Genomic DNA, 27,239 nt, shown 5'->3' on the forward strand with positions numbered 1-27,239 from the left:
TTTAAATTTATGTTTTATTACAAACAAAAACAAGTATTTAATTTCTTTTAAAATACATAGTTTAGTAACTTACCATAAAATCAGTTCTTCATAACTTTCATTATAAACATTGAAGTCAGACATGGTTAACTCAGACATGGTTTTATGGAGCTAACCAATAAAGCGGAAATTGCCAATATTGTTTGAAAACATACAGTAAAAAAAAGAACTGTAATTGTACATTCTGAAATTTGAAAAGCAGATTTCCACTTCAAAGCAGAAGAATACCAGGTCGGTCAGAACTTCATACTCATTAACAAGAGATAGATTTGACTTAAATAAGAGAGTGTATTTAAAAAAAAAAAAAAAAAAAAAAAAAAAAAATTCATAAAATTTCTACCAATGACATAAACATGAAGTTTAACATTTTCATCAAAAATGAAAAAAAAACAAAAACAAAAAAAAAAACGGAAAAACTGTGAGCAGAGCTAATAAAGGATACTCCTAGTCAACTAACCACATGATTAATATATAAACTAAGTGGTCGAACAGGAAGTAGATATCGCTTCAGTCTATCATACAGATATAAAGCTTCTGTCAAAATATCAAGTGGCTGCGATAGGAAGTTGCAGAGAAAACTGTAACTAAAAAAATGTTGCCCAATGATTGGAAGGAAGGATGGACAGAGATCATGATCACTATTTATCTCCTGCAAAAACGGGGAGCAGGGTGTATAAATTAGCTTTTGCCTTATTTCAACAGTGTACACCTGACATTACACACAAGACTAGTAAAAAAATGATTTATAAAGAATATGTGAAATAACAACTGTCACTTCAAATGCCAACCCCCTCACCCTAATAAGTCTATTTGCAAAGTCTTCCATTAAAAAATATAAATAAGAATCATATTTCCTTGATTAACGCATCATTTCACAAAAACAACATGCCCCATCATTGAAAACATTTTTTATATTACTAAATTAAAATTTTACTAAATATCACAAAGAAAAAATATTATAAAAGACCAGCATCAGAAAAAAGTTGAAAGTGTAAAATTGACTGTAAGTCACAATGCTATTTCATATTGTGTCAACATAATTTTAAATTAACTTTACACTTGTAACTTATTGTGAAATTGACACCTGCCCATCATGAAAGGTTGTCAATTACAATGAAATCAACAAATATGCATGAAACAAAGATCAATGTACCTTACAATGTGATCACTTCCCTCTATATCATGCTGACACCATGACCTTTGAACCAACAACCTAGTTCAAGAGTATTATGGACCAATTTTTACAGTGATTAAAATGCATTGTTTTTTTTTTATTCTGATTAAAATCTTCTAAATCCATCAACTGCTCTTCTTCAATGGTTTGCCTTCTATCACAGCTTTGATCTCTTCTTTACTTAATGTCTCATATTTCATTAACATCCTGGCAAGTTGTTTGTGTTGGTCTGAGTGGGATGATATTATTCTCTTGGCTCGTTCATATGACTCCTGAAAAATGTAGATGAACAAGAAGTTGCATGCACTATCATACTAGATACACCATCACTTACACAGGAAGATGATACCATATAGGGGTCATTTTTGCAAGATGCAAAACTAGGCATATTTTAGTGGTCTGACTACAAATACCAAAATAAATTCTGTGAAATATTTACTGTGGGCTTAAGTACTAAATGCACATTCATCATCCGCCAAAATTTTTTGTATACCTTCTTGCCTTGAAATCTCCTTAATTTTACACACAGCTAAATAATCCACTATACATTATTGGACAGCAACTAATCAACTTATCATAAGGATCATGTCATCAATTAAAAGTTTCATTCTCTTTATTATAGTTTTCAAGATAATGGCTGAAAACTGCTAAAAACGTAATTTTTTGCCTTTCAAGGGCAATAACTCCTATATGGAGTCATCTGACAATTTTGATCCCTGAAGACTTTTGTAGGCCTTATAATAAGAATCATTTCAGCAACTGAAGGTTTCATTCTATCTATCATAGTTTTCAAGATATTGGCTGAAAATTGTTAAAAAAAAAGAAGTCATTTTTCATCTCTCAAGGGCAATAACTCTTACAGGGAGTCGTTTAACAACTTTGATACCAGGGAGACTGTTGTAGGCCTAATAATAAGGATCATTTCAGCAATTGAAAGATATTGGCTAAACCTAATCGTTTTGGAGATATATGCAAAAAAGTACTCTCTGACCCCCATATGTTCCATTTTTAGTAACAGCAGCCTTGTTTTTTTAACAGATCAAAAATCCTAACAGTCATTTCGTTTAGGATACCCTAAAAAACAAAAATACCAACTTTCATTGAATTCTGTAGAGTAGTTTCTGAGAAGATTTTTGAAAGCAAAAACTGCAAAAAAACCTACAAAAAAGGACAATAACTCCAACATGGGTTAACAGATTTTCACCAAAATTTGACCATAGATAGACCTTATCATGTTGAATACTTTTACCCTATGTCAGAATTAAACCTAATGGTTTTGGAGATATATATGCAAAAAAAAACTGCTGTCTGACCCCTATGTTCTATTTTTATTAACGGTGGCCAAATTTTTGAACAGATCAAAAATTGAAACAGTCATTTTGGGCAGGATACTCTAACAAACAATCATATTAAGTTCTATCCAAATACATTCAATAGTTTCTGAGGAGAAGAAGTTTGAAGAAATGTTAATGACGACAGACGACGCCGACAAGTGATGGCAATAGCTCACATGGCCTATGACCTGGTGAGCTTAAAAGGTAAGGGCCACTTACAAAAAAAATCTTCTTTAAATTCATAGAAGAAAATATCAAATTTGAGACATATAAACACTATAAAACTCAAATCTGATACTTTTTGCCATGCATTGAAATAATTAAAAAAATATGTATTTATTTTGATCAAAAATAATTTTTTAAAAGTGGCCCTTGACTGTTTTTGTGGAGAGTATTTACAGCCAGAAATCAATCCATCACTCAGGAGTCGAGATATATGGAATCTAATTTCGGACACAAGGTTGGAATGACTGATGAACAGAGGGACAAGGTTGACTCCGACGTACCACCCACTTGTTGAAAAGGGGGGGATAAAATATATAGTTCTGTTTGTAATGAGAAAATAACTTAATGATTGTAAATTAAATAACACTTATCAAACATTTTAAATTCATATAGTTTTTTTTTTATTTTGTTTTGTTAACTGCAGCAAACTAAAATTGTTCCCATATCTGAAATGTCACTGAAAAAGGTGAAACATACTGTTCTTTTTTTTCAAGAACAGCTACACCTAACCTTGTAGTATTAATTTGTGCATATTTGAATTTACTGGGGCTTCCATTTCAGTGTTGAAAGTAATACTGGTATACACACATACAATATATCAGGTGAGTATATTATTTTCAAAGTTAACAATCTGTCCTTTACTTATTTTTATTAAGTACTCAAAAAAAATGCATCAGAATACTGTATAGGATTTTTTATGGGTCTCAATTTTTGTGTGGTAAGTTAATTCTGTATTTCTGTGAGTTTTGAATTTGCAAATTTGTGTTTGAGCCTGTACATTTCAAGTGGAAATTTAATAGTCTTGGGAATTTAAAAAATTATGGATTAACCTGACAATGAAAACCACATTAATCACTAATCTTTAATTTGAGATTTAGGGCTGAAACGATTCAGTCTCCTCAAGATGCAATATGTATTATTGTTTCATTTTTCAATGAGAATTTTCAATTCAATATGATACACTTTCATATTTAAGGATTAAAATCATACTTGGGGAAGTTTTGTGTATTATTCCATCTTTGTTTAAAATTTTGAATTAAAAATACTACATGAGAGATCTAAAGGTTGCAGGTAGACCTTTCCGTTTAGTTTTATCAGAAATGAGTCCTGACTCTGCAACCAGGCTGTCAGAGTTTGCAATTTGGTTTATTTTACCTCCAAATTAAAGTTACCAAAATAAGTACTATATGCCCTACATAAGTTGCATCATTCATCAAAAAAGATCAAATACTCATTAATTTTCTGTATCTCCAGGTATCAAATCACCACTATTGAGATTATCAAGAAGTAATCCTTCTATTCTCAGTAAGTATCCTATTAATAGCCAATCAACTGTTTTTAAGTTCAATTTTTTTTTTTTCATGCTGTAATTCTCACCTGTAATAATCGTTTAATTTCAGCATCAATTTCTTTGTTGACAGATTCACTATAGTTGTTGATTTTCACAAAACTTAGACCAGCATCTTGTGCATCAGAGTCAAATACCCGTACACCAATCTGAAAATGTACCAAATGATTTAGGTTTTCTAGAAAGAGTAGTATTCCAGTAACTGACCTGGTTAAATGACAGTATGGCAGTACTGCAGAGCATTTATCAAAAAGTATCTGAAAAGCTGCTTTGAGACAAAGTACAAAATTATGTTTAAATGTAAATTTGGGTGAAAAACAGAAACAAATCTTTCTGCTAACAAAATGTTTAGGGTAGGTTTTTAGCTAGCATTGCTTGTGGAAAAAAAAGGGTTTTATCATTTGAAACATAAGAAGGTTTCTTGGAACTGTTCATACATTTCTTTGCTTTCAGCTTATAACCATTTCTTAATGCACAAACATTAGAAATTAAAATTCACATTATTGACATACTTCTTTTTAATACATGTACAAAAGTAGGACACTAATGGAACATTCAGTGAGAATGGCAAAATATTCAAAATGGCCTAATTTGAAAGCTAAATTTTGGATTTTGCTGAAAATTGAACTAAACCTGTATTTTAAGAAACATAACAACTTTGCAAAGTTTCACAACAATTCACTGGTCCGTTCTTAATTTATCATCTGGAAACCTTAAGGGGACAGTCAGACATAGAGGAATCTTTTCAAAGGGTATTGCAACACTGAAATGAAGTTTTAAAACTAAACAAAATTCTTGCTGTAAATCAAAACCAACCTTTTCAGACATTCCAAATTTTGTCACCATCAGTGACGCTATCTTAGAAGCTTGAGAGAAGTCACTCATTGCACCTATAAATGAAAAATGAACTTCAAATCTAAGTTCGATGTATTAGAATCACAATTCATAAAACTGGAAACATGAACACCTTAAACAACTAAATACACGTATGCTTTCAATCAAAGAAGTCTTTTTCATTTGAATTGACCATCACTAAATCTCTACTTCATGAACATGATAGAACTGTTATAAATTTTCCAAAAAAAAAAGTCAGAACATTTAATTTCTAAAAGTCTCACATCTGAAGAAATAAACTGATTACTTAATACTAAATCTGACCTGTTGTAACATTGTCACTACCAAACAGGACTTCTTCAGCCACCCTCCCACCCATACTGACATCCATCTGTGCTAATAACTCAGCCTTTGTCTCATTGTATTCCTCTTTATCAGGTATAAATGATGTCTGAAATAAAGTAATAGAATACAAGTTGTTAATAAATCATTTTCCTCTATTTTTCTTTATCACTCTTCCAAGTAGGTAATAATCCAACAAAGGCCAATCATCATAACCAGCGATCAAATTCATCAATCTGAAGGCCTAGCCCCTTCAACCTATTATCATATAGCAAATGATACCAATTTTTTGTTGTTGTCGGAAAATATTGCATTGTAAAAACTAGCAAATTTATTTCCATGTTAGTCAAACTTTAAAATTACAGAAAAAAACATATACCACATAATTTAGAGTGTCAATTTTGTGATTAAAATTGGTTACTGAAATGGTGTGAAGATGATAGGATAACCACTTATCAGAAAAGGCATGCAAATATTCCTTGAAATTATCAATTTCCTTCATGTCTCATTTGAATTTCATAAATATTCAGTGTAGCAAAATTAATGTTATCTTGTACAATAAAATATCAAAACATAGCACATGCTAAAAATCAACTCAATATTTTCCATCATATTAAAAGTGAAGAAAACTGTTTGTCATGGGTAACAGAATGGCAACACGACAGACAAGGGTAGATCTACATGATATGGGCATAAAATTTAAGGAAAATGTATTAATCCTTGTACAGCATGGAAGTACAACAGTGCAAATTGATTGGCAAATACAAACACCTAACCATTGCAGAATCCAGCAGCCCTTTTCACAAAAAAATCGTAAGATTAAAATTAGTCGTAAGTTGTGACGTCACAATTTCTTAACTCTATTATGACATCATAACTTATGACTAATTTTAAACTTAAGATTTTTTGTGAAAAGGACCCCAGTACACTGTAATCACACTTCATTTTGTGAAAAGGACCCCAGTACACTGCAATCACACTTCATTTTGTGAAAAGGACCCCAGTACACTGTAATCACACTTCATTTTGTGAAAAGGACCCCAGTACACTGTAATCACACTTCATTTTGTGAAAAGGACCCCAGTACACACTTCATTTTGTGAAAAGGACCCCAGTACACTGCAATCACACTTCATTTTGTGTAAAGGACCCCAGTACACTGTAATCACACTTCATTTTGTGAAAAGGACCCCAGTACACTGTAATCACACTTCATTTTGTGAAAAGGACCCCAGTACACTGTAATCACACTTCATTTTGTGAAAAGGACCCCAGTACACTGTAATCACACTTCATTTTGTGTAAAGGACCCCAGTACACTGTAATCACACTTCATTTTGTGAAAAGGACCCCAGTACACTGTAATCACACTTCATTTTGTGTAAAGGACCCCAGTACACTGTAATCACACTTCATTTTGTGAAAAGGACCCCAGTACACTGTAATCACACTTCATTTTGTGAAAAGGACCCCAGTACACTGTAATCACACTTCATTTTGCTTGGGATTCATTTTCTCTAATTTCACAAGCAAGAAAAAATCCCCCAAAAATTACCGCACTCACATGTTAGTCTCTTCATATCAGAATAAATTAAAAAGTCACACAATTGGATGATTTCATTAAGTAAGTAAAGAAGTATCTGCAAAAATAACAAATATCTGACCATTTTTTTACACTTGAAAAGTTTTTCAAATCAATGTTTTCTAACAACTAGTCTGATCTAATGTAACTTTATAATCATATGATGTAAAAGATTACAAAGGTTTACAGGATAACATATGCAAGGATGTTTTTTTTTAAGTTGGTGGAAAATATCGCATTGTAGAAACTGGCCACTTTATTTTCATATTATTTAAATTTTGAGATCACAGAATAAACCATATGCCACATAAGGAGGAATGACTCTAAATGGTTTTGGGTCGTATCATAATTTATGTAAGGGATCATACTTACATGACCAAGTGAAATGCCTCTTGGTCGTATCGTAACTTTACGTAAGGGATCATAATCACATGACCAAGTGAAGCGCCTCTTAGTCGTATCATAACTTTACGTAAGGGATCATACTCACATGACCAAGTGAAGCGCCTCTTAGTCGTATCGTGACTTTACATAAGGGATCATACTCACATGACCAAGTGAAACGCCTCTTGGTCGTATCGTGACTTTACGTAAGGGATCATACTTACATGAGCAAGTGAAACGCCTCTTGGTCGTATCGTAACTTTACGTAAGGGATCATACTCACATGACCAAGTGAAACGCCTCTTGGTGGTATCGTAACTTTACGTAAGGGATCATACTCACATGACCAAGTGAAATGCCTCTTGGTTGAATCGTAACTTTACGTAAGGGATCATACTCACATGACCAAGTGAAACACCTCTTGGTCCTATCGTAACTTTACGTAAGGGATCATACTCACATGACCAAGTGAAACACCTCTTGGTCGTATCGTAACTTTATGTAATGGTGTAGCCTCCTTGGTATAGTAAGCTACAATTGTGTGACCAGCTTCATGGACTGCTGTATACCAATTTGTTTTCTCATCAGGTATCTTTGACTTATTTTCTGGTCCTGAAATAGAAAAGATGTAATATATGTGCTCTATCATAGAGTTAAGTCAATATTATTAACAAAATACTTCTGTCAATTTTCTACTACTTCTCTTTCATCAAAAGGTTGAATGAAGATGCTGAAATGTCTTTCTTTTCTATACTTGTGCCCTGAATTTAAAGACATAGTCAAAATGTGAAAACTAGATAGACAATTCTCAATGTAGACAGCAGAATAAAATACAATTACATATGAAAAAAAAAACAAGTGGATTGTCAATCTTGTACAGAGAATGAAAAGTAATCATGTTGCTCAATACATATGACAATCATATAAAAATATACATTTCAGTCATATATGTATGATCATCATATGTTTGGTAAAAAACATAATAATCATGAGGTAATCAAATGTAAACTGAATCACATGTTAATCATCTCAACACTCAATTTATGTTACAATCATAGGTTGAACTTCATAAGATTTACTTAAGCAGCACTTTTGACTGTGTATAGGTTTCATTTTACTCATACAACTAATGACATGCCCATGAGGACTTTATCTCTGGCCCAGTACACTTACCTATAAGGACTTCATCTCTAGTCCATAGCCCTGTACACTTACACATGAGGACTACCTCTGGCCCAGTACACTTACCCATGAGGACTTTACCTCTGGCCCATTACATTTACCCATGAGTACAGTATCTCTGACCCAGTACACTACCCATTAGAACTTTATCTCTGGGCCTGGCTCTGTATACTTATCCATGAGGACTTTATCTCTGGACCTGGCCCAGTACACTTACCTATGAGGACCTTCTTATCTCTGGCCCAGTGCACTTACCCATGAGGATTATCTCTGGCCCAGTACTTACCCATGAGGACTTTATCTCTGGCCCAGTACAGATGTTTATCTGAGACAGCATCACTTTTATCTAGAGCTGCTTTCAATGCTGCAGTATTTACCAAATTTTGTATGTCAGCACCTTGAAATACAGACATTTTGTTATAGAAATGTGAATTCTTTATTGAACTTCTTTTTGTTGTTAGTATCAATTTTATAAAAGAAAAACGTAGTAGTTCAGTGTGTTTACATCATTTTTTTCTCTTTAGAACTCCCATAAAAACAATGTAAATTGGTATTCAACAAAAATACTTATAGTTTTTACATTTGCAATACACTCATGAATATGATTTTTAACTAAGTAATAGAGTAACTATATTGTGTCTTCAACAATAAGATTTCTATAGGTGACAGTACTCAAGAATCTGATTGATTCTTACCTGTAAAACCTGTGGTACCTTTTGCTAAACCATCTATATTTATGTCTGTAAAAGAATCAAATGACTTATCACATTTTAATAGTAATATGTAGAATTTTACATGATTCATTTGTCATATTTTGCCCCCCTCCCTCCAGCCTCATATTGATTCACTATAGGTAACCCATAAATGCCTTTTTGAAAATACATTACATGCTATTTCCTTATCCCAATACTATCCCTCAACCTAAAGACCTGTCTGATTTGGGGGTCTTGAGATGATTTTAAGGTTAATATGGAAAATGGCATGATGTAATAATCTATAATCATATGCATTGAACTTCAAGGAATCTACACAACACACTTTGATAGGAAACAATTTCCAAGTAGGACCAGCAGACTTCCTGTCTTTAAAGTAGATAGAAGTCTGAACTTGCCTTATTTGGTCAATTGGTATATTCAGTGATAATTTTATGAGGTCTACAAAGGGGAAATTGGCAAAATCAGAAGTAAATATACAGTAAAAAAAAGAATCGTAATGGTTAAATCCGGATTTGAAATAGCGTAATTCTGCTAAAAAGTAGAAAAAAATCATGTCTGTATATTCTTGTGGTACATCAAACTGTTTAAATACTGCAAAATTTTATAGAATGGTAACAGAATAGTTATATCTTAAAGAATTCAATATGAAGATTAGGTTCAACCAATAATATAATCCTGTAATATTGTGTAATCCTCAAATATACAGTATAGTTTATGAAATGTACATATATGAGGATATTTAATGCATTTCAGATGAAAAGGAACATGCTTTGAAGTCAATTAATACAATGGACAGGCTTTCTTAAAATGCAATGCCACTGTTGCAAAAGCCAATGGGAAAGAATAATACCACATATAACTGGTACAGAAACAGTGACTTCTTTACATGTATGATTAGAATCATGATCAACCCTAGAAGATATAGAATTCCAGACAACCATGCTACCATTAAACCATACAGATAGCTTATTGTCAGTAAAAAAATTTCTCACTTTGACAAACACTTACTAGGATCAGCCTTCACTTTACTAAGATACAAGTTAATTATTTCTTTCCTTCCTTTCAGATCTGGTGGGAACACTCTCACTTCTACATCAAATCTTCCTTTTCGCCGTAAAGCTCTAAAACAGAAATACTTAGCATAAGTTTCAACAGTATCACTAACTACTACACTTCTAAGGTAACTTTAAGTATTATGAAACATCAAAATTTCGGTCAACTAAAATATTGAGGGTTTTTTTTCATACATCTGTACACTGAATTGTAAAAAAAAACGTTTGTGTAAAAAATAGCATTGATCTGTTGAGTATTGTCCAAGAAATTTGAAATTGATTAAGTATTCCCTCCCGTAATGCACATAATTTTAAAAACCAACATTTTTACCTTATCAGGAAACATTTTGTGCATGAAAATTTCTTTGGGAAAAAGAACAGTCAGATATGGTGAAACGAAACAAAAGCACCATCATATAACCTGAATCAATAAATAACAGAAATAAAAATCAGCTACTGCTAGTTTCACAGGAATCACTTGATAAATAAATGAGCAGAGTAGGGTAAGTAATTTATTATAGTGTCACAGTCTAATGCACACAATCATATACATTGTTACAAAATACTTAATATATTAGATTCCTAACTTTAAGGCATATAAAACACTTTCATTCAATACTATAGTAAAAATAAATCACATATTCATACAATGCAGTATACATATTTACTATCATCATTAAAATAATAAAAGCATAATTAAAGTGGAAGTAAAATTTCAAAACAATCTACGTTCATAATGATAAATTAACTATGTATGTTCAAATTATAAAATGTAGAGAAAATTATGATGCCGATAAGAATTATCATACAAAAAATTTAATTCATACCACGATGTACATGTGTACTAAGTACTGCACTGAGAAGCTTTGTGGAACTTACTTGTCTAATTGGTCAACTCGGTTAGTAGCACCCAATACTATGATGTTTTCATTCTGTGAGAATCTTTAAAAATAAAAATATATATGCATAAGGCCATTCAAATCAAATTCCTTGGTTCAATGGCCATTTTCTTTTACCTTTTAATTATCCCAAAAAAGTGATGGCGCTTTTAGTACATATTTTATGAAGTAATGAAGTGTCCAAAAGAGTAACAAGGTAACAGTTGGATCTGGAAACTGAGAAATTATTTTATTTTACTTAAAAAAAAAATCCAGATTGTACAAGATTCTGATATACTCAAGGCTGTACCAATATCAATTTCAAGCATGAAATCTATAAACCAAGTCTTACTAGCGATAACCCCATCCTCCCTTATACCAACTTGAGGATTTGATAAGTTTTTGTCCCCAAAGCCAAAAATGGTATCCCTTTATATGACTAACCTATGTTAAGCTTGTAATATCATATACAGTTGCTCAGAATCACTGTTTCAAAAAAAGAGTGCAGAAGATAGACAGACAGATGGACAGGGCTAAAACAGTGTACCCTTTCTTTCAAAGTGGGAGTATAGTAATAATTACCCATCCATTTCTGAGAGAAGCTGATTAATGGTTTGGTTAGCATAAGGATGCATCTCAGTACTTGTTCTTTTGGCGCCTACACTATCTATCTCATCTATAAATATTACACAGGAACCTCTGGCCTTGGCATTTTCTGGAATTATGGACACAGAATGAATGACAACATGAAGAAACACATCCCCTAACCATGTAAAAATATGCACTAATCATGTATTTGGCAATCAATGAAGGTAAAAGTCAAATTAAGAAATAAATCACAGAAACTACATTTTATCATTGTTTCACATGAGCTGGGCATATTTGTTACCCGACGATAGAGAGGGGTTAATTAACGACCTAAATGGCCAGCCTGTGGCAAAATGATGATGAAATGAAGTTTTCCGTGATTTATTTATATTAGCTTCTTCATATTTTTAATAGACCCAGCCTATGTGTTGCATAAAATCTTGGATGTGTGTTTATCACTTTTTTACTATTGCCGAGTCTAAAGAGTTTTGAAGCACATCACAAAAGAATCATAATTAGACATTAGACCTTGTGTATTTATTACTTTCCTATGTGCAAAATAAATAGAAATTGGAAGGGCTAATTTTAAATAAGCTCTAAAGGTTGGTTCTCGAATGTTTACAAGGGGGATTGAAGTGTTCTCTTAGCAACTTAGTGTGGAGAAAACAAATATTTAGAATACCAAACCTGCTATTCCACTGACTTGTCTTGTTAAGTATGAAAGCATCGATAAAATGTTTTACAGTTCAAATATGACAGTTTCTTACTTCAAAAAAAAAAATCATGATTTTTCGCAATACCTCAAAAATATATATGAAGATAAAAAAAAAATTATATATGTGCATATACAGCATTGGAGTAAACCCTCCGTTCTTTTCACATATAGAACTGTTACAATGACTTTCTAAAGCACCCAAGTAAGCACTAGTAAGAATGTAAATACTCACTGAACAATTCTCGGATTCTCTTAGCACCAAGACCAACAAACATTTCATCAAACTCGGATCCAGAGCATGAGAAGAAAGGTACACCAGCCTCTCCTGAAAGCAAATTTAACTTTTGTTTTAGTTTAAGACTAATGAAGGCAGCACATGGTAAAAGAGTTCTGTAATAATAATGATGTGTAATAATGTCTTATGACTAAAGTATTTGTTCTCATGTGTATGTACAGTCAAACATTGGTAGCTGAAACTTCCATAGGAACATTAAAATGTGTTCAAATACTGGCACCCCTCCTTTTCAAAGCGTCTTGATCCGCCCCTGCTCTGCTTGGTTGTAGTCCAACAGGCTGTGCTGGATTTTTCCATGAGCTAGCATATAGAAGCAACAGCCCATGGATGACATACTATCCTACATTATTTTGACTTAAAACCAACCAGTTGTTACTCCACAGCCTATATGCCTCATGCCTCTTGCCAAGAACTACTGACTACACATTATTTGGTTTTAACCAATCAGGGATTAAGTCAATATCCTCTCCCACTGAAGATGAGCAAGATACCATGAGACAACTGAGGCAGTTCATGCTGTTGACAAATAGGGGATGTAACAAATTAAAGCATAGAACAAGACCTTAATTAGGCAAAAAAAATGTCTGTTTAGGGTTACATTCCTCCCAAAAATAGGGTAGATCGATAGGCATTTTCATTTTTTTTTTTCATTTTATTTTTTCTCGACTAAAGTTGAGCCTATATTTGTAAAATAGCATCATGTTTAAGTCATGAAAGAGTATAGTTTTAGGTAGAAAGTTTAATTTTTATCATACACACCTATTAATCATGTCTTTTATTACAATACACTTATTTTTTGTAGGAATTTTGAACAAAATATAAGTACACTGTATTTACGCTTGGATTTAGGTGATATAAATCAGTCTCCTATTCAAACAATATTGTGACCTGGTTTTAAACTTACTTTCGGTTTTACCAGAAATGACCTGTATTATACCTGAAATTGGCAGAAATTAACAATTTTGTCAATTTTGGAGAAAAAATGTATTAGGGTCGGGAGAAAAAATTAGGGTCCGTCGGGAAACCCGAAACAGACATATTATTTTTTGGCCTTAGTTTTTTTTCTCTGATTCATACCTGCAACTGCTCTAGCAAGAAGAGTTTTACCGATACCCGGTGGTCCAACTAACAAGACACCTATTAAAAAAAATATATACATTCAATGTGATTGAATCAAAACTAGAGCTGCACTTTAAGGAACTATAACCTACTCCTGCAGCATGCATAATGCCCAAGTCTATAATCATACTTATTGAAACCTAAATCTTTAAAATTTGCACATTCCAATATAGTGAACTAAATGAAGTTTCATAAAAGTTTAGCAAAGTGATTTAGAAGATGATATTAAGGTGGTAGACCTAGGGTAAGGGACATAACTCTTGGAAACGGTGATATGTTTGCATCATACTAAATTTTACCAAAGCCTATCAAGGTTTCATTTGAAATAGAATGAAATCAATCCAAGTTACTTTGATGCTTAGATGACACTGATGTAAAATGCTTAACACAAATGTTCCAATGATTGGTAAGAGTTATGTCCCTTACCCTAGATCTACCTCCTTAAGTCTGACAGAAAGGTAAAACAAGTTCACATCCAGTCATATCTTAGACATAACTTGAAGAGTCTTAAATTTCTAAAAATATGAAGCTATCCACACATTTACCGAGCAATGAAAAAGTTTATGAAAATCCAGTAAGTAATAAGTTGGACAATGTTATGTCGAAGAGAAAGTAAGATTGACTAATATCTACCGATATAAAATTTGAAATTTGTTTGCATGGAGTATGATAATTCAAAATAAAAAAGTTTCAAAATTTGCAAAAAATAAAATAAATTTATGATTTTTCAATAACAATCAAAATTAATGAATGTCATTTAGTATTTTGAAAGTCCACTTTTAAACAATACATTTATAAAAAGTAAATGATACGGGTGGCAAAAATTCACCCAAAACATTTTATGTCAACTCACTACAAGAAGTTTCATTAGCCATTACAAATTACTAAGAATACCAAACCTTTGGGCAGTTTTGCTCCTAAAGCTGTATATTTTTCAGGATCTTTCAAATAATCAACAACATCTCTCAATTCATCTTTGGCAGTGTCAATCTACCACATCAAAAAAAACATGCATGAAATATGCTGTTAAAATTACTTCCTTCTATTCTGACTCCACAAGAATCATTAAATGTCAGTGTTAAAATGGTGATGGCACTGTAATTTGTGGATATCAAGTTCTTGTTATACAGTGAAAAATGAACCCCTTTTTGGACCTTAATATAAATGAAATTTGGTTTGGTTTAGACGGGTGTTCAGTTCACTAACATTCATAACACATTTAACTTGATGTATAGAGACCTTGAAGCGTCTGGTTTAGACAGGTTTCAGATTATTCATAGGGTGAAACAATAATCTGAGGTACTGACAAATAACAGTATTTCCATTTTCGGTATACAGTGCAACTAACCACGTTTCTAATTGGGTACATGCTCGGGACTGGAAGTAATTATTTTTTGTAGTTCCCTATGAAACTTCTTCAAAGCAGAGGTTAGAATGAAGTTAAATAACAAAATGGTGACCTCAAATGGCACATCAGAGCTGGGGATGATCATTTCTGATCAAATAAAAAAAAAAAAAAAAAAAAGGATCCTTCTGCTACTTGTGATCGCACGTTTGGAAGTACTTCGGATTCAAATTGATTACGGAGGATAAAATAATTCAATGAAAACCCATAAGTATAGGTACAATCACAAAATGATAAAATGTATCATATTGCATAGAAAGTATGGTTTGGAAGTAAAACAATATGTATTGTATCATGAGGTAACTGTATTGTTCCAACCCTAATTATTCTGGGTTTGTTTTCACTGTATAGCAGAGTTCTGTTGGTTCTTGGTAGTAGAGTCAGAAGATGTCATTATAAACATGTCACTATGCATGTTTTTAAAACAAATTTCCATATGGGTGAAAACTTCAATAAGTACTTTGATCCAGTCACAACAACATTTAAAACAGGTGTCAAACAAAAAACATTTCACAGTATTAGAGAAATTAAGTCTGCTCAGGACTATATTGTCACAGGAACTATTTCACTGTTAGTACAGCTGATATATGCAGAATATTAAAAGTATACAACTTTATATATTGTTTTGGATGAATCCCATTTTCAAAATTCCAAAATGGTTGTCATTTTCAAGATAAATCTGATGTCTTCTGATACATCTGGAGGTACAACTTGAGTGTCAATGAATATCACTCATATTATGTAACCATGAAATTTTTGCAGCATTTTTATTTTAGGTATGTTCAGGTTAATACATGTAACACAAAAATTAAATTGGTATGAATATTTTCTTAAAAGAACATTACAATGCCATCTGAGGAACAGTGGCATATTAAACTGCTTAAATGTAGATTGATCTCAGAAGCTGCTATAAAAGATGATGCAATAATAACTACTATGCTGAACTTTGACTCCTATGGTATTATCCAATTAAACATCTTTATAAGTACTCACTCCTTTAACATCATCAAATGTAACATGAACATCTTCTGGCATAACTTCATATCCATCTTGTTTCATAATACTCAATCCTGGTACACCAGTACCTAAACCAAATATATAATAATTCAATGAATACATCATTCATTAAATCTTGATCTCTAAGACACTTCAGAATATTTTTTTTTTGTTCTCAGGCCAATCAGGGAGGAATAAAATTGAATCCATTTTATCCTAACTAAATTTTACAATGTGTCTCCCTCTTCCTCCAGGTTACCAAACCTAACTTTCAATTTTCAGATTTATCTTTTTTTAACCAATATGCATTTTATTATCATCTACTGGTTAACTTAGCAACCTCTTTTATGACATTTGAACACCGTCAATGTTTACATTTTAATGGGAATTCAAATATTTGATTGCACTGAAAAAAACAACAAAAGAAAGTAAGTACTCCTCTTATGACATTTTAAAACGATTAATATTTAATTTTTGTTGGGAGTTCAAATATTTCATTGAACTAAGAAACCACAAAAATCGGTACTCTACAAGTAATAGTTTTTTTCACAGTTTGAGTAGTCAATACAATGCACCATGACTAAATTGTATGAATGTAAAGTTTAATGTCACTGATCAGTTAACTCTTAGATAGCAATAACAAAGACTATATGGGTAGCTAATTCCTGGAGTACTAGTACATGTACATCTATGCCATGGTCTCAAACTAGTAATACTGTAACCCAACTCACAAGGTGAATTTCCCCACTTCAAGCGGAATTATATTATGATAAATCTTTAAACAAGATTATCTCTCCATGCAGAGACCTGACATTATTTATCTTCCTTCATGCACATTTCTACATATGATGGCTGAACTGCCTATAAAGTTTCATCAAAACCCATTGAGCAGAATAGGAGTTCCACTTCCAAAATTTTAATGTATAAAACTCTCAAGTCAGATTTATCTCCTATCAGAATTATCACACAATTATACACATTTACACTTCTTGTCCAAACTACATGTACCTATAAAGTTTAATCAAAATCCATTAAGGGATGTGGAAGGAGTTAGACTCCCAAGGTTTCAACATTTAAAACCATGAAATTGATTTATTTCCTCTGAGTAAGACAACTCATTAGTTATATTTGTTCATGCACGTCTTCATATGATGTCCAACCTTCCAATAAAATTCATCAAAATCTGTTTGAGTGGCTAAAGAAAAGTTGCAGTTACAAGACATATGGAAAGACAGACAGACAGACAGACAGACGGGTGATTCATACATGTAAATACTCCATAACTTAGTTTGATGGGATACAATCAGACCAACTATTTGTCCCATTCAGTTACTGCATGTAAGATCTAACAACACTTAATTACACTTTCCTCAAATGACCTTTCTGATCAGCCAATGATATTTAAGTTCTCATGATTGCGAAAGGATGATTTCAAGGAAAAATCCCAATGTTTCTGAAAAGTCAATCTAAACAGTATTTTTAGACCCTACATGCAGTGACTGAATGGAAAAATTAGAAGTAGAAGGTCCAATTTTAGTTGGATTGGGGTTTTCCAGGAGTATGAGCCAGGGATGCCATTTACTTTTAAAATAATATGCGAAATTACAAAGAGCTGCAAAGAATTAACAAAGAAAGTGAGCAAAATCTTCATGATAGAGAACACAATTTTCAAAAGCAGACAGTTGTATAGCAGTAAGGGGTGTCAGTTTTCCTTGCTATTAGCAATTAATGACATCCCTGTTAGCCATTGCTTAACTCAAATTTTCTCCTTCATAAGTATTACATACCCATACCCACTGACACTGAGAAAAAAGCCCTCAGTAGGAACAGAAATATGATGATGGTTAGGACTGTTCCTATCTTGTTGCTCAACTGCTGCATGAAATTTAATCGTTGCGGTACTCTGTCCTTTGCCATGTAGCCTTCGGCGAATGAGACTTTGATCATTTTTTGCATATCTTTATCATCTCTGTGTTGTGTCAGCATTTCGTCCAGTTTTTCTCCTGATGATAATTTGTTTGTTTTTCCTTTATGACTGAAGTCCCATTTTTCCTGCAGCTGTTCTCCAAGCTACAATAAAAGAATAAATACTTATTTCCAAAGTTAAAATAAGAGGATGTTTAAACAGCAAGGCTTTCTAACATACACAATATATTTTTTTTCTCTTAAAAAAAATTGATTTAAAGTTTGTTTTAAAAAATTTTTTTTTTTAAATTCAGTGGATCATAAATTCCTGCTAAACTACATATCATGTTCTACCCACCAACAAAGTTTCAGTGCAATAGTAAAAATGAAAAGTAAAAAGAAGGAACATCGCCATCTATGACTTTGGAATTCATTAGTTCAGCTGCATGTGTGAGCATATTAATTTAAGTTCTATTAATTTCTTTATACTGTCGGAAAATTTTAGTCAAAAGACTTCGTCAGTAATAATTTATTGACATACCGATCTCATGAATAACTTACTGTTTTCATTTCATAATCAATACCAGTCCTCTTTGAACTTCCCAAACCAACTGATGACATTCGTTTTGTTTTAAAGCCCCTAGTCTGTTGATAAACTAGAAAAATAATATACTCTAATGAACAAATTTAATAACATATAGAAACATAATTGAAAAAAAAACTTTTATGTTCCATCAATTCATTTTACAAGAAACATGTCCACTTCCACCAGGAGTACTTTCATTCAATACTTGGATTTTGTTGGATTTTAACTACTTTTTCATATAAACTTAATTATAAGGAATGACAAGTAATTTTAGTCTTCATACTTCAGTGATTGTATAGCAAGAACAGACAAAAATTTCCGTATAACTCAATGAAAAAGAAATTCTGTGAGTGACAGCACACTATACTCGGCGTCACATAAATAACATACTGTTAAAATTTGAATAAAAATATTTTCTATGACTTTATTGACACCAACCGTCGTTTAAATTGTCTTAAATGACTTGCTCATTCGTTTAGCCAAACAGCTTCTCAAAAACAAGTCGCTTATAAGCTTAAATCATGCGTAACAAATCCTTACGGGAAAATCCCATACTAATATCCGCCATGTTGGTTTTTACAGGACGATTTGTTTACAAACGAAGTTCGTAAGTTCCTGTCGAACTCCGGTGACAATCGTCTGCTTGATCAACTTCTCGGTATTGTACGTTGTTCGCGTAAAATAAATCCGAGATATCTGAAATAACGCCGAAGTGCATTCTGGGTTCTTCGGTTTTTGGACAAACCATTTAAACGTAAACAACGTCTCCTAGCAACCCGATCACTGTAAACATGGCCGACTTTTTAGAATGTAAATATTGGCACCTAGAATTAAAATCTGACCGGAATTTAACGATTCAATGTTTAGGGAGAAGCCGTTTGGCTAAACGAATGAGCAAGTCATTTAAGACAATTTAAACGACGGTAGGTGTCACTAAAGTCGTAGAAAATATTTTTATTCAAATTTTAACAGTATGTTATTTATGTGACGCCGACTATAGTGATACCCCATTTTCCATGGCAATAGGAAAAATATTTGTGTTTTTTTGTTTTTTGTTTATTTTTTGGCAAATAAGTAAAAGTTACACAGTGGATTCCTGTTAATCGCATCACCAATTTGTCTAAAAAAAAAATGCAATTAACAGAAATTGTCGTTTCAAGGTAAAATACATGATAATTTCAATGTTTAAGTGGGGTATATTCTTTCCTCATGTCTTAATAGTTTTCTGCTTTAGTGTCTAGTCAAAAGAATGGAAAAATATTATTGTTAAAACAAATTTCTTAAGAAAACTGACGTATTTTACTAACAATGTATTGTTTTACTCATTTAGGTACATTTTTTAGTAAGTTTTGAAAAAAAAACATTTATGCAATTAAGAGGAATTTTCTCATTTTTGGCCTTATGTTACACAAGGAAGAGGATTTTTTTGCATCAATAAGATGGGAAATTTTTTGTTCTTTGAGTTTTTATACAGTTAACAAAAATATGCAATTAACAGGTATGAAATTAGGTTGAATACACTGTATTAGTACAAAAATGTATTACAGGATCCAACATCCATATAGTAAGCTTAGCAGGATATATCAGCAATTTGTGATTAATAGTAGACAAGATAAATGTGACAAAAGTTTTGTATATTACCATTGTATAAGGAAATTTCAAGTTTTTTTGGCAAACAGGAAGTAGATGTCATGCACATATGAAAAGGTATTCCACTTTTTCTGTATACATATGTACCCATATGCAGCTTTGTATAAAATGTCATTTACAAAAGCTGTGAATTCTGTTATGAAAAAATATGTTAGGGAGACACAGATAAAACATTTCCCCCTCTTCCAGACTCGGAAGTGTCGAAATCTAGAATGATTTCAACTTATTTCAAAGTTCCAGAAAAAATCACCCTACTCCAATACATTTTAACTTCCGATGACTCGAAATCTTGGATAACTTTTAACGTTTTCAATCAGTCCCCTTGAAAGGACTTCGACGGTTCATTAACCCTGATGTCTTGAAGTCAACTAATTAGTCCAAAAACTGACTGCTTAATTACAAACAAAGATCGAAGTGTGTTTTTACAATGATTAGCATGGCTTTTGAATTTATTTGTTGACACTTTTTACTGCTCAACTTATCCAATGTAGTGTATGTAGTGAAAACAGACAAACTTTATTTATAACAAATCAGAATTCACACTAACAGTGATATTGGATATCATGATAAAAAATTTAAAAATTACAAATGAATTGTAATGGTACACTTATCTGAAATTTAATTAAATATAACACTCGGATCCGTTCAGTTTTTAAATCATGATAAACGACACACAAAGTATCTTCTGATGTGAAACACAAGTCATCACAAAGACCCCAGTAAAGTGAAGAACAGGACCTGTCAGGTACATGAATAAGCATGACAAATGATGTAAATGCAGAAACAATTATCTGTCAAACTATTTCCAGGTTATACTTGACCTCGAATTACTCAAACCTTTGATAACTCCAACATTTTTGCCTGGTCCCTTCAACTTTGGCTTAATGAGGTTCAACTGTAATTAAAACTTTGAAAGTACAGAGAAGGATGCAAATCCAATTAAAATTCGTTCTTCTCTGGGATAAAACACTAATTTAGTATCCTATTACACTCATCTCTGAAAAGCATAGGTGTAAATTTGGTTCTTACATGGAACCTTCAGTTTGGTCGACTGATAGAAGTTCCATCACTACTATCTTTATCAATTAAATTCGATTGTTAAAGATATTCTTCCTTTCTGAAAATTTCTCAAGTACATTTACATTTTAACACAAAAATAAACATCCTATGATGCATATAAACCTGTATCTGAAGACTTACATAAATTATTAACACTGGCTTGAAAGAGATTTCGAAATGGTTCTGATCTTATAATTCTTCTCACTTCAATCTGCACATCCTTATGCAACATAGTTTCTGAGAAACCTAGAATAAAAATATGCATACATATAGCTAAGCCAGACATAAAAAAATTGTAAAATTGTGAAAAATAGATTTCGCAGATGACTTTTTATATGGCATATCCATATTGGTAAATGATACTCTGAGGTACCAAAAAACAACTACATTTTCATTACTTTTAGTTTACACTAGAGCTTACCGCTGATCACTTAAAGGTTGAAGTACTTATTTTTGGTAATTGCTTTAAGAAATTTTCAATGGGGATAAAAAATAAACAAAATGGTGACCTCAGATGGCCAATTCACAGTCAGGACTCATTTCTGATCAAATTAAACAAGAAAATCTGCAAGCTTTAGATCTCACATAAGAAAATACTTTGGATTCTGTAAGTACAAAAAAAGTACATGTAATACACAAATTTCCTCAAGTACAATTTTAATCCTAAAATATGAAAATGTATTGAATCCTATTGAAAGCAATAACACCACTGAAAAAAAATAAAACAATACATGTCATACTATGAAGTGACTGTATCATTTAAAATTTTTGCAGCAATGAGCTAGTTTGTTAAGGAAAATGTACATGTACATTTGTATAATATCAGAGAAATACAGGAAACATACCAGATTTATTCTCAAAAAATGTTTCAGCTGATACATGTGATGGGACATGCTTATTGTTGACGCAGGTCAAAAGGGGGCATAATTTATCAATGTTGATCCTCTCTGGCAGCTGAAGTAATTCATTCACATCAATGTTGCAGTTCTAAGAATAAACAAAAATTACTTCATAAAGAAAATATTATTGTTATTTCATACAACAATATTATTTGAGCTAAAGGAAACTGAATATAATTTTAAAACAGCAGATCAAAAACACACAAGCACATGAATGACGTTGAAGCTTGCTCTTTTGCCAAGGATCAAATGGTCATTTAGAGTAGTAGAAAAATGAATTGTACTTGCCTAATGACCATTTCAAGACAAGCTTATATCATTTTCGGGCAAGTCAAATTACTTTCAGAATGTCCAATTGGAACTTTTACAAAAAGTTTATATTATTTACTTCCTACTCATTGGACAGAACATGTATGCTTTACTAGCATTAACACAATGTATATTGGAACCTGTTTCCGGACTTGACTTTTTATGAGCAACTCCGTGTTGGCCCATTTACTTTTGTTACTTTGTATTATTTTGGTTATTTCATGTTCTTTGTTTGGGTGCCGTTTTCCATGTCTGGTCTTTGTCCCCGGAAAACATTCTTTTGAAATCTACTAGAATCTTGGTTCCCTTGATTACTCTTTCACCAGAGTGTTGAAATTTTTGTCTCAATTTTTTTTTCAATTTTGACATTGTCCTTTGAAATTCCTCTTCCAAAAAACTATATACATAATATTTTCAACTCGATCATACTTTACATTACCTCATTTGTTTTTTTAATATTATCTTTCTCTTTGTCTCTTGAAGCAGTAGTGTGTTGAACTTTTCTGGAGGTTCTTTGGGCAGTAACTCTTCTGTATGATCTTGTATTAGTTCCTGATCTTGCAGATGCAAGTAAATTTGAAAACTGTGAAAGGGCAGCAACAACCTAAAAACATATACAACAAATTTATTGCGATGTTTATTTTTTTTCTTTCCATACATAAGCAATCAGTACTCACCAAACCATGTTGTTGCCATATCATTAAGCAACAGTGAATTTTCATCCAATATCTCCTCCTCACCTACTTATAAAGTATATAATAGTATAGTACATGTATAAATATACGACATAAAATGAGACAGTAACAGGGGTTGGGAAGGCAAGGGACCATGAGCCATTCACCCTTTCAGGCTGGAATTGGCCCCTTCACCTAAAAGAAAACTACATGGTTTCTTAACAAATTTTCCCTTCAGATTGTAAATACATGTATTTTTGAAAAATCCTGAAAAAAGCCCCTCCTCAATATTTCCTTCCCAATCACTGCAGTAACAATTTAATCCCCTGACTAATGCTTGACAACGACTAGTGCTTGATAATAAATACTTTGTTTTGTATTCTTCCTAAATCGAAGTGTAATTGTCCTCCCATTCTAAGCCAGTGATTACAAAATGCATGTGACTTTGTAACCACCAGGTGGTGATTAAATTAAATAAGAGTTTTCCTGCTATTTTACATTATCTAGTTTTCTGGAGTTTCATGGGAGAAACAGATTCTCCTCCAATGCAACTCTGGGATAACAAGATTTTTCTCCAATCTCAATACTTAATGAAAGATTTAATCCACTATCTGAAGATTTCTCTACTCTCGATACTTAATTTAAGATTTAACCCACTACAGAGTTAAATCATAAAGCTAAATAGCATGGTGTGGATGCCATGCACTTTTTCCAACATGCAAAATGCCCTTTTCAGTCGCGAAAATGTTCCCGTTAGAATTTATGCCTTCTCAAAACAACGAAACTTTGCCACCATTTCTGTTGTTTACCCAACACGATTTTTAGTCAAATTTGACACAAAACCCAATTTTGTCAAAATTACCTGAAAACTCTGAAATCGAGCTCCTAATTCACATTTCAATCTCATTTCTTTAATTAAAGGTCATTAATCTGACAAAAGGGTACATTTTAGTGACTACCTAAAGATTTCTCCACTCTCGATACTTAATTTATATTATCATGTTCATATAGTCCCTAATTTTAAAGCATAATCATTGTTGACCTTTGTCCTTTGTGGTCTAATTAAGTTTACCTTAGAATATAATTCTGTTTTTTATTTATAAATCTTCAACAAACTTGATTCTTTTTTTCAAGTGGTAAAATTTCTAGCAAACTAACATTGACCATTAATTGTGTCCCTTTTCAATTATCTTGAATTCTATTTATCTGAATATAATTAGAATTTGGGAATCCCCATCAAATTGTTTACCGATAAAAAAAAGGCATATGACAAAAGTGTAAACAAATGTCATCCATTGTCTTTTATCAATTTTTGCTTTTTAAAGTGTTTTAGACACTTCCTGATCATGGCTGATGGGATAATCATTGTTAATTGGATTTAATTTATTCCATTATAAGGTAAATCTGTTTCTGAATGTATCATGGTTTAACAGGGCTGTGAAGCTTGTATGTAGCCACGTGCACATGGCCATAATTGCATTTACCTTTGACCAGAGGATAGGAGTTTTGATTGGCTCACTAATATATTTGCATCTGATTGACACCTCCCAGGAGAATTTGTGAGTCATGATCACCTGCTCTAATTACTTATGATTGGTTTCAGTCGTAAATTGGTTATGGTCAATTAACTTTGACTAGGTGTCAACACAATTGTTTACTTGGAGAGAATATCCATTGCTGATAAACTTTGTCAATTTTCATATACAAAACCTAGGCACCAAGAAAATCTCCAACTTGTTATTTTTATCGCCAGATCAAATAAAAAATCTCAAATTGCAACATTGGCGAAGCCCAGCGCGATCCCTGAATGGGGTTGGGATTTTGGAAAAACATTTTTTTCATGTTACTCATTCATTGAAAAAAAAACTCCCCCATTATTTTACAAGGCAGATTTTCAAATAAAATTACGGATTTCGCTTGTTGCTTAAATAAAAATATTGCATAAGGACCCCCTCTTTGTAATGTCCTTTATTAATTTTACGAGTCTCACAAAGACAGCACATGTATGGTAAAGCTCACAGTGCTCGCTGATTTAGGAATTGCCTACTCCAAATTATCATTATATATTACAGGATGTTTTCTTTCCTGTATGTTCTTCAAAGTTGATAAAAAGTGCACTATCTAAGAAGTCAAATACAAGTATAATAAGCAGTTTTATTTTGTGTTTGGCTCACTGTCCCAACCCTACTGGTACTACGTTTACTTGAAGTGAACATTTCAATCATTTGAATATTGAACTAAATATCAAAATCACTCCACATGCCACTGTCAGCTGAAATTTTCCTAAAACGTGTAATAACCTCGATTCTTCCACGAAGGATAACAACCCTTTTTATCCTTCTTGAAAATAAAAACATCGATCCACGGATTGGGGGTTACGAAACCATTATTGGCATCAGCCATCAGGCATCACATGCAACAATCCGAATCGTTGTATTTTGATATAGACAGGAGTTTAAACGTAAATGCGGCAAACAGCATTGATATTTACGACTGCTAAATGGTTTTAATCATTACCTGTGGCTGATAAATACTGTGGCTAGAAAACATCTTGAAAAATATTCAGATGTCTTTCGTCAGTCAGGCCGGATCGGCAACCTTAACCTTATATTTTGTAACGTCTTCTTTCATTGGTCAAATCTTTCCCAAGATAAACCTAATAACCCAAAACCATTTAGAAGTATAACAACTACGCAATTTTATTACGTAAAAAAAGTTACACAAGATTGCCATTAGCAGATTGTTAAAAAAAATAATAAAAAAGTAGAAAAAAGTTATTAAGTCTTCTTTCTTTTTTCATCTGTTCTTATTTTACATATTCTAGACGATATTTAAAATAATAATAAAAAAAGAAAATAGGTGTGGTCTACTTCGATCTGGGGCTACTATAAATATCCTTAACTAAATATAACTGTTGTTTTATTAGTCCAGGCTTGGATATATTGACAAATCATATCTTTTTCAATCAAAATTAAATTCCAGTGACAAATTCAGAGAGTGCAGGGGATTGGCACCCCTCCTTTTTATTAGAAATTTCATCATTTTCAGTTGTAAAATTTACATAAAATTGTAGATCCTAGCACCCCCTTGTCTGAGGACCCCTCCTTTTCAAAGTGTCTGGATCCGCCCCTACATTCCAAATACTCATAATAAATATTTCTGTCAATAAGTCGAAGCCTACAAGGTCGCAAAAACAAATATTAGGAATATTTTTGTCCGACTATACTCATCTTCATTCTTCCTCAAGCTAATAATAATAAAAAAAAATAAATAAAACATTCAATACATTTGATCATATACTGCACAATAGGACTCTTTTATACATAAATGTATTAAATGATGATTCTTGTCACCTCTTACTAAAAATATTTGGTTCAATTTAACAGAAAATATAGTTGTTTGGTTCCCTTAATTACTCTTTCAAACTCCAAATCTCAGTTTTCTAATTTGTTAGTAATATAGCGATGCCATTAATAGCTTTTGAGTTTGAATCAGATGCAAATAAAAAAAGCGACTGAACTATTATGCACCAATGGAGTATTTATGCTTGAGTGAAAAAAAAAGGCTGTACTTGCATGGTACTTATTCCTTTTTTTTGTTTTAGTAGTACATCGCAATTGTTTAGTCCATGGGCTCGGAAATACTCTCGGATTCTTTTTCAGTATAATAATGATCTTGGAGGATCCACTGTGCAGCCTTCCTCATTAACTTCAGGATACCTCCCATTGACTTCAAAAATATTCTGTGTTTTTGGCAGCTGAAAACATGTCAATATAAGCAATTTTTCGGGTTTTTAGGGTTACATGTTTTTTATTTTACTCCGAAACCACCAAGTGTTACCACCACTTACGTTGGTACCATTTGAAAGCTGAGATATTTGGCTGCCAGATAATATCTCGATATGTCAAGTTACTTCGTTTTTGTAGATAGTAAAAGTTAGGGGAAAAAT

The 27,239-nt window shown here is 32.4% G+C and overlaps 1 protein-coding gene across 2 annotated transcripts; it reads right to left on the reverse strand.

The window, feature by feature from the left end:
* Nucleotides 1–25,952, reverse strand: LOC148612166 (ATP-dependent zinc metalloprotease YME1L-like). 2 transcript variants are annotated; one of them, XM_088593368.1, is made up of 20 exons: nucleotides 25,808–25,952; nucleotides 23,056–23,220; nucleotides 22,254–22,395; nucleotides 21,550–21,654; nucleotides 18,675–18,769; nucleotides 18,002–18,278; nucleotides 16,206–16,297; nucleotides 14,707–14,797; nucleotides 13,766–13,825; nucleotides 12,626–12,718; nucleotides 11,673–11,805; nucleotides 11,092–11,154; nucleotides 10,169–10,281; nucleotides 9,140–9,184; nucleotides 8,731–8,841; nucleotides 7,723–7,874; nucleotides 5,279–5,405; nucleotides 4,937–5,010; nucleotides 4,150–4,269; nucleotides 1–1,485 (listed from the first exon to the last, which is right to left on the reverse strand). In XM_088593368.1, exons 1-20 carry the CDS (start codon nucleotides 25,838–25,840, stop codon nucleotides 1,339–1,341), a joined length of 2,238 nt encoding a protein of 745 aa, XP_088449494.1. In that variant the 5' UTR covers nucleotides 25,841–25,952; the 3' UTR covers nucleotides 1–1,338. The 2 variants fall into 2 exon arrangements, with proteins under 2 accessions (XP_088449494.1, XP_088449493.1); XM_088593367.1 differs by having other exon boundaries at nucleotides 17,996–18,278.
* Between the last annotated feature and the right edge of the window lie 1,287 nt (nucleotides 25,953–27,239).

The sequence above is a fragment of the Perna viridis genome, chromosome 7 (genome assembly GCF_037379345.1).
Source record: "Perna viridis isolate PV_CMFRI_1.1 ecotype Kerala chromosome 7, ASM3737934v1, whole genome shotgun sequence".
Lineage (NCBI taxonomy): Eukaryota > Metazoa > Mollusca > Bivalvia > Mytilida > Mytilidae > Perna > Perna viridis.